We start from the raw sequence: 8601 nt of genomic DNA on the forward strand, positions 1-8601 counted from the left end.
AACCCAATCTAAATTTCTGTTTCTGTGTGCATCACTAATGTACTGACTTACTCTGGCAATGAAGTTGTTTCTAATTCTAGCTTGGCTTGGTTTTTCTGAGTCCCCAGAACATTCCAGATGCACCTCATCCCCTGCTTACCCAAAGAATGCCCGCATTTGTACTCTTAGAACAGCCTTGCATCACCATCACCTCAGCATACAGCCAAGACAGGCTTGAGTCTGCCAAGTTTCCTTCTCAGTGGTCTACGAATTCTTCTTCAGGTTTCTCAGCTCTCCTTCCTCTAGCCTATAGATGGTGACCTCTGTACTTTATATTCTCTTTGGAGTTTTCAGTACTCTAATACCTATTTGTGCCACTGTTACATTAAATATTTCCAGTTAAAATGACATGTAATTTGCTCTGTCAACTAGAACTTACCTGATAGAAATCCAAAGTCTTTTATGGACCTTACATAAAAGTATATTATATTTATAGTTTCCTCTTACTGGGTTACCTCATTGATTTGATGTATGCGTCTACTGTTATAGCATTGTTTGGTTGCTATTTCTGGGAGGCCTGTTCTTTTATGAAGGAAATAGAGGGGGAGTGGATAGGGTTTGGGACAGAGGGGAAGTGTGGGAGGACTGGAAGAAGAGGAGGAAAAGGAAACTGCTGTCTGGATGTAATATATGAAAGCAGAAAATATTATCTGTCACCTTCATCCCTGGGCTCATCAGCTTCCTCCACATCACTCTAGGCCTACCTGCCAACTCACAGAAACTGCAGGTCAACCTCACCACAGCAATGGAGGAAACTATTGCACATATAACCTAGTCTCTCTTGCCAATGAGCTGCAAGAGGTAAACAGATAGAGAAGAACCTCTACCTCAAATGGGCCTTAAGGTATGAACCAGAAGCAATAGTCAATATCAGCCAGGATTTTATATGTGGATATATAAACACCGGGGAAGGTTAAACCATTACTGCATGTGTCAGAGTAAAGAATTAAGAAATAATGAATGTACTCATTTTCCTTGTTAAATAGGACTTGGATGGGGGCTGGAGAGATGGCTCAGAGGTTAAGAACACTCGCTGTTCTTCCAAAGGGCCTGAGCTCCATTCCCAGGAACCACATGGTGACTCACAACCATCTATAGTAAGATCTGGTGTGCAGGCAGAATGTTGTATAAATAACAAATAAATCTTTTTTTTTTAAAATAGGACTTGGTTATGTTCAACATCTTTCCACTTAGAAATGCATGGTAAATCCTTACAGATGTGCTGATCCAGCAATACTCTGAGTGGAAGAAGAGATAGGCTGTAGAGTAGCAACGCTGCTACTGGTTTTCCTTGAAACCAAGTAAGGGGCACAAAAGACTTCATTATACTATATTAGCACATTAGATGCTTAAGAATTTCTTTATGTATCTTCAAAATGTAAGGGTCTACCATGTCAGGCAGGAAGGCCAAAGAATGGGTCCCTGGAAAATGTCAGAGGCCATTGTGAAAAACATCAGATTTGGTGGCTTGTACTGTGTGCTTGGAAACCATCACAGATCTACCACAGTTTATTAATGTGACCCTAAGTCTCACCTCTCCTTGCCTTTTTCTCCTCAAATGTGAGTATCTTCTTATGACTTGGCCTTGATGATTAAGTCAATTCATCATAGGTGTGTAACAATTTTTTAGAACACTGAATAATACTAAACACTCAAGAGTGTTTATTATTATTATTATTATTATTATTATTATTATTATTATTACTATTACTACTATTACATAGGAAGAAAAGTTGAACTGGACCACCACCAACTTCAAAACAAATGTATCCAAAATATGTTTTAATCTTGATGAAGTTCACAAATGGTACAATTTTGACATTTCCTTAAATAAATATACAATCATGTTCTGAGACATCAAGGCATAGCACTTCCTCTACCATGAGTTCCCAGTGGCTGTAAGAGGCAGTGATTTGACATCTCCCTAAGGTTCAACAAGGCTGCCACCATCAGCTAGATGGCTCTTGGGGAACCTCTGTGGTTTGCTGCTAGGAAAGCCAGTGGGAGACGCCATCACATTGACTAGCCACAGACTCAGTATAAGACTGATACAAACAAACACAGAATTAACTCATTTATACCCGGTTTCTTTGCTCTCAAGAAACAACGGTGCTTTTCTCAGGAATCTGTTAGGATGCAAGCGTATGCATTGTCCACGGGGTCTTCTCACCAGGTTGTTTTTAATAAACATTAATAGGTGTGGTGAGTTCAGCTCTATGTAACCTGAGGTGAAGAGAAACAAGAAGAGAAAGGGAGAAGGAAAAAAGACAAAAGAAGAGGGTGGGTGAGAGGAAAGGAATAAAAGTAAGGGAAAGAAGAAGGATACACACATGTAAGTAAGCACAGTCATGGATAACAGTGCAGCATCCCTGAATTCTGAATATGGAGGGTGAGGAGGCTTATAACACTGACCCTATTAGTATGGGAAGTGCTGATAGGTCCTGGAGACCCTGCCACTTCAGCACTTGGAAGTTGGGGGTGGGGCGGGGGGAGTCAGAATTCAAAGCCAGCCTCTACATACTGAGCTGGAAACTAGCCTGGGCTCCTTGAGGCTGACTCAAAAACAGAAAAGATACAAAAGGTACTGTTAGTAATGCGCTCATAGCCTTTTGATCTGCGCTGTGGAGCGTCGACCAAGAGCAGAGCCCTGCAAAAGCTGGGCTCATTTGCGGGGCATGGCACTGGGTAAGGTTTGCAGGCCCCTCACTTTCCAAATCCATATAGCATTTCTTTTCCATGTTATTCTCAGAAACAAGGCACTGCTTCTTTGCAGTCTTTCCTGCCATTTCGATTATATTTTTCAAATTCAGTTCGAGAAGGGACTCACTATCTCAGGAAGAAGTCTAGTATTAAAGATAAAGGACCTGAAGGCCATACCACTGCCAGTGGGCTTCCTAATGTGAATCTTAGCTCCCAAATCCTCCCTTCCCCGATCCCTTCTTCCTGGGACCATTGGTTACTCAGGCCTGAAGGTCCCTGCGGCGCCGGCCAAAGGCTTTGGATCCCACATCGGTGGGCACGAAGTTCTCCTTCACCACACCTCCCGATCTGCTCAGCAAGCCTGCCAGCCGATGGGTCACACAGGTGGCAGTGTTGCAAGATCTCTTCTGGGCAGTGTTGCTGAGATTCAGGAGGGAAGGGGAGAAGTCTCGTCAGTGAAGGCTGGGGTGTTCCCACCCCTCCGGGAAGTCCAGAGGGAGCACCTCATCCCTCCAACACGCCACCTAGCAGTAAGTGCTTCTCCTAAGTGCATTTATCAAAGCTTTTCAGGGAAGTGACCAGAGTCTTTGCCAGAAACTCTTCCCCAAACCATCACCAAATTAAAAAAAAAAATCCATCTTACCTTTTTGAGGCTAAGAGCAGGATCTGCAGCTTCGTCTCAGAAGTACCTGCCTGCCGCTTGTTGCGGTAGCTGCATCACAGAGGTGCCCATCATGCCCCGTGCCTAGCTCCCCTGAAGCTAAGGCTATTTCCTAGGCCCTGGCCACTTACAAGTTTCACATGTTGCCTGAAGCAATGATCCCTACAACTCTGATTCTACTAAAAAAAAAAATTAAGTGAGATGTGAGGGGTATGCTTATTTCACTGTTCAGGGCAGGAGATGAACCTAAGGGCTCCAGAAGGTTCTCTCACTGTCTCTTACCTCAACTGTGATCTATGACTTTGGTTCTCTCCCTAGTCACTGACATCCTCAGTCACTCTAACCCTGCTATTGCCAGCTTGTGGAACAATCAGGGAGGGGTGCACATGCAACAGCTTCAAAGATAGGAAAAACAGAGGAAAAAGGAAGGACTCGGAAGAGCTGGGGTGGCACCCCGGGACCACTCAAGCTGAAAGCAATGGGCAACCTGCTGAGTTCTCTTCTTGTCGGTGTTTCAGGCCTGAAATCCATGCCAGACAAGGCAGGAAAGTTGTTCAGATCCTGCACCTTCATGCCCAGAACTCATGTATTTAGATTCCCAGACTGCAGGGAAAAGTCATGCCAGACAGTCAGCAGGTTAAACCCGGCGGGGGGACTAGAAACTCTATTGGGAAGGCTTGGAGTTGCAGTAGGCCAGGGCAGCATGGGGAAGGGCTGGGGAAGGGGTAACCCTGCCATTCCGTGTGCTGTTCAATCTTTCACGCTTGGCAGGGCGTTTCTCAGGGTGGATGCAGGTTACATGCTTTTCCTTGGGTAGTGCTGGAGCCAGGCCAGGGCTGGTCTGTTTCCAGGCTGGGGGCACACAGGCAGCTGACCCTGTAACAACAGGTACCCTCTACAGATGCTCCAGACCTACTTCAGACACTGTTCTACCTGTCTCAGGCCCCTCCCACCCTTACAACCTCCCCCTTGCAAGTGTGAAATGATGGCCCCTTGCCAGCTGAAAGAACAATAAATGCTGAAGGCTGTGAAAACTTCCTGATACTCTAGCCCATCCTCTGGCATCACGCTTACCTGTCCTACGTCAGCCAGTGCAGCGATGTGGCACCATCAGCACAAGTCCAAGTCCCACAGTAAGTGAGTCTACAGCTCACTTCCTTTCCCAAGAATTTTCAGAAGAAAACATTTTAATGTGTGTAACCAGTTTGAGTCTCTCTGGTGGCACTGGAACGTCTGTCTGGAGACTGGGACAGTTAGCTCAGCCCCTCGCACTGCTGGCCAGTGTCTCTCTACCTCTCTGGAATAGGTCCTCTTGAATATATGGGGCCAGGAGAGGCGGGGCCTTACCTGGAGCCCTCAGCCTCCTGCTCCTTCTGTACCAGCTTTCTGGCCTTCATCTGCTCATAGTTCTGCAGCAGTGTGGCCAGCAGGTGTTTTTCCTCTTTGCTGAGGGTAGCCAGGTCTAGGCTGCTCTCCAGAGCTGACCTGTGGAGGTATAGCAAACCCAGCGCAGATTCTGAGTCTCTGCCTTTCTCCCCCCCAGATAAGCGGCCAAGCTTCCCAGACCCTGCTTTTTGCCTAGGGGCTTTGTGGTCAGGTCGTGAGGCCAGTGCCCACATGAGGGCGCTGATTTACCAATAACTATGTGGGGGCTACAGAGCCACAGAGTTGACCCACCCCAGGGGCAGCAGGAGAGGTGCCAAGCTGCATTCCTGATTCAGGCTAATTTACCTGAAAGGTGACGCCTGGAGGCTGCTGACCAGGCACAGGACCCATATGCTGCTGAGAGCCAGACAGGGAAAGAACTTCCAGAAGCCCATGGTGTCTCTGTAAAAAGAGAAGAGTGGTCCAAATGCACAGGGACTGTAGACTATGGTTCTAGTCCTGCCCCTGCTAACTTTTCCTTCACCTCCTCTACCACTGTTCCTTTGTTTGCCAGAGGACTATTGGGGACCTCAAGACACAGTGTAGCGAGTGGCTGGATAGAGCGGAAACAGGTGGGGGAGGGTAGATGTGGTTAGCTTGTTCTAACCACAAGTGGGAGGAGCTACAGGCACTCAGCCTGAAGCAGCTCACACCTGCCCGGCGGCGTGCCCTTTTGCTTTCATCTGTAAAGAAAACAAGAACCACACAGTTCTCTGAAGTGGTCTTGCTGTCTCCCTGCTCTGGACTTCTCCCAGGCTGAAATTTTCAGGACCTTTTCTGAACGGTTGCTCTGGGGCGGCTGGAAAAGTGGCGTGGAACTAACCTCTTTCTCCATCTGCAGAGTTGGGAGATTTTTTTTTTTTTTTTGAGTCCCAGGTTAACTGACTCAGAATGGCAGAAGTGCAGTTTAGCAGCTGGTGCTGGACCCCTCCCCTCCCGTGTGTATGCTGGTGACCAGATGCTTGCTGATGACCCCGGGATCTTAAAAGCTGGAAACAGCTAGGAGAACAGACAGGCGCTCCCCAACTTCGGAACCAAGAAACTCCCATCTCAAAACTGGTTAGAGTGCAGCCAGACCACCTGCCCCCAAAGAGGAGCCACGACACCCCAAAGTGGGGGTCCCCAGCTTCCAACACTGCCCTGTAGCCATAAAGGTGTGCTCTATGGTCGCACTCACGCTAGTTAAGAGAAAACGTCAGGACCCCACTTCCTGACTAGAGCACCGGCGGAAGGAAGGTGGAAATGGATGGAGAATGATGAAGAACCTGGCCAGCAAAGGGAACCAAGTAGAGCTGGGTGTGGTGGCTTTGCGGCTGTGATCTACATCCTCAGGACCAATCTGAGCTGTATAGTTAGTTCCAGACCGACCTGGACTACAGTGTGAAACGTATCAAAAATAAAAAATAAAATAAAAAGGAGACAAACTAATGGAGAGTGAGCTGAATGAGTTGAGAAGTTAGTCTCTCACCTGGTAACCCGAGCGCGGCACGGCCGACAGCGAAGTGTCTACTCGAGAAGAACACACCGGGCTGTAGACGCCTTGTCCCCAGGAGCTCTGGTCTCTTATTGTCTGATCTGGGGGGAGGGGGGGCGTCCGCAGTAGATCTCTCCACCAATCAGAGCTCTGACCGAGCTTTCACAGTTTTTATAGCTGAAGCGATCTATACTCCTGCAGGAGCGAAGCAGCTGTCCACTCTCTTGTCTTTGAGGTCATTGCTGAGGATGGGGGTGGGGGCGGGGTAAGGAAACAGCCAGGGTGGATTCGTCCAGAACGTGTGAGCAAACCAGGGAGAGTTTGGCGTCACAACCTCTTTAATGTCTGGCCTAGAGCCTACAACCTTTTGCTGCCCATTCCAATGGGTGCCTATACCTCATGGCCGGGCTCTCAGGCAGGGTGAGCAGTCCTGGGTTCTAAGAGGATTTCACTAGATACAGCCAGGAAGATGAGTGTCACCAGAAGGATCCATTAGGGTACTTCTAGCATGTCTGCCTCCCAACCGGCACTCTAGCAGTCCTTGGCATCGCTCACCTGGAGACTATTGGGGAGCAGGCGAACAGACTGCACAGGTGACTGAACGTTCTCCTCCCGCACCAGACCGTCCAAATCCTGCACTGTGGTTTTTGCATCCGCTAACAGAATCCGGGATCCCATCCCACGCTGCGCAGTTTAGGTTCCCGCACTTCCCTGCGCCCCTGGAGGGTTTGCAGAGCCGCTGGGCGGGAGCTACCACTGCCTGGGTCTCCGCTCCCTTCTCCTCCCCCTCATCTCCACCGCCGAACTCTGCGTAGCTTGAGGGCTGAACCCGGATCCTACACCACCACCCGAGCAGGCGTGACAGCCCAGGGGCCAGAGAGGGTCTTTCGCACTCGCTTAGCTGCGGGTGAAAGCATCCCTAAGTTCAAGCTTCAGAACCGCAGGTGCCTTTGACATTCACACAGCCACGAGGAATGCTTCAGGAGGAAGCTGTGCATCCGCTCGCACTAACACAAATCAGCTGAGCTCTGGCCAAAAACAACCTCTTGTTTCTGCTCTCAGAAACAGGCATGAATTGCGTCCACACCGGAACAGACGCGTGGCCACTCTGCCTCGACCATGCACATCAACAAATGCACGCCCAAGCAAAGGGACCCAGCGTCTGTCTCCGGTTCCCCAGGCTGTTTTGTGAGTTCACATTTGCACATTCTCCCTGTTCCCAGGTGTGGGGAGAAGATACCTCTGGGCCCCGAAGTTACTCGAAAGTGAACTGGCACTCACCCCCAAAGCTTAGGTGTTCCCCCTCCATTGCTCGATTGCTGCCCAAGGACTCCCCTGGTGCCCAACTAAGTGCTGGGGATTACAGCGTGTGGGAAGAACTATGCCTGAGGCTTTCGGAGGGCGGAGGGCCATGCCTGGTGCTCAGTTTCCGGCAATCAGAAAGGAACTCAGGGTACGGTTTGCCCAGGTGCTCTGAGTCATCTCTGTCTCATGCCCTAGTTGGTGGAACAAGGACCGGTGACACCACCCTCCCTCAGGAAAAAGCCCAGACTGGGAAACTCCCCCCACCCCACCCCAGCCTCCAATCCTCGTGAGCAATGCAGTGAGGAAGGATGAATGGAAGGCAGCTCCCAGAGGAACACAGTGGTGAACCTAGATACAGAGCAAAGTTGCCCCCAGCAGGGGCAAAAGGATGTCACTGTAACGAATGCCATGCAGGGCATCCCACCAATGCTCTCTCAAGGATTTTCTTCTTCTGCGTCCAGATGGCTGAATTTGCTTCTGGATGGAGAGAGAATAACGGGTGTGGCCCTCATTTGATGACCTTCTCTCCAAAAGTCCTGCAAAGAATAGGGTGACATCTGTGTCCCTCTTCTGGGTTTTGGGCCCCGAGAGTGGCTGTGGAGAGGTGGAGAGGTGACTGAGGTGGGAGCATCCTGCACCACTGGTTCCCATACTACTGTCATTGTCTTTGGGGTCTGACAAAGCTGTGGTACAGTAATTCCAGAGGCCACATCATGCTCCACAGGCACTTGGCCATCATTGAAGGGAGAGACTGGATGAAAAAACCCCCAGCCCCAGCTCTCCAGCCTGGCCCAGTCATCACTAACATAAGGAAGCAGGAAAAAAGAGGGATATATCAGGAATCCAGATTGGTCTCCTGATAAGCCCCCCAAAATCTTTCTTTCAGGAAGATAGAACAGTTGAGATTAGACACTGGGAGGCCACAAATATCCAAAAGCAGGGTCTGCCACACCAGGACTCTTGAGAAGTCCTAAGACAGACAGAGGGCAGGCGGAAG

The 8601-nt window shown here is 49.3% G+C and overlaps 1 protein-coding gene across 2 annotated transcripts; it reads right to left on the reverse strand.

Moving 5' to 3' along the window:
• Positions 1–1837: 1837 nt before the first annotated feature.
• On the reverse strand, positions 1838–7703 carry LOC129691393 (calcitonin gene-related peptide 2-like). Of its 2 annotated transcripts, XM_055627518.1 has the most exons (7): positions 7581–7703; positions 6294–6541; positions 5132–5227; positions 4748–4885; positions 3383–3451; positions 3000–3159; positions 1838–2262 (listed from the first exon to the last, which is right to left on the reverse strand). In XM_055627518.1, the coding sequence occupies exons 3-6, from the start codon at positions 5218–5220 to the stop codon at positions 3000–3002; spliced, it is 456 nt and encodes a 151-aa protein (XP_055483493.1). In that variant the 5' UTR covers positions 5221–5227; positions 6294–6541; positions 7581–7703; the 3' UTR covers positions 1838–2262. The 2 variants fall into 2 exon arrangements, with proteins under 2 accessions (XP_055483493.1, XP_055483494.1); XM_055627519.1 differs by lacking the exon at positions 3383–3451.
• Between the last annotated feature and the right edge of the window lie 898 nt (positions 7704–8601).

The sequence above is a fragment of the Psammomys obesus genome, unplaced genomic scaffold (assembly GCF_907164565.1).
Source record: "Psammomys obesus unplaced genomic scaffold, mPsaObe1.curated_primary_1811, whole genome shotgun sequence".
In the NCBI taxonomy this organism is placed as follows: domain Eukaryota; kingdom Metazoa; phylum Chordata; class Mammalia; order Rodentia; family Muridae; genus Psammomys; species Psammomys obesus.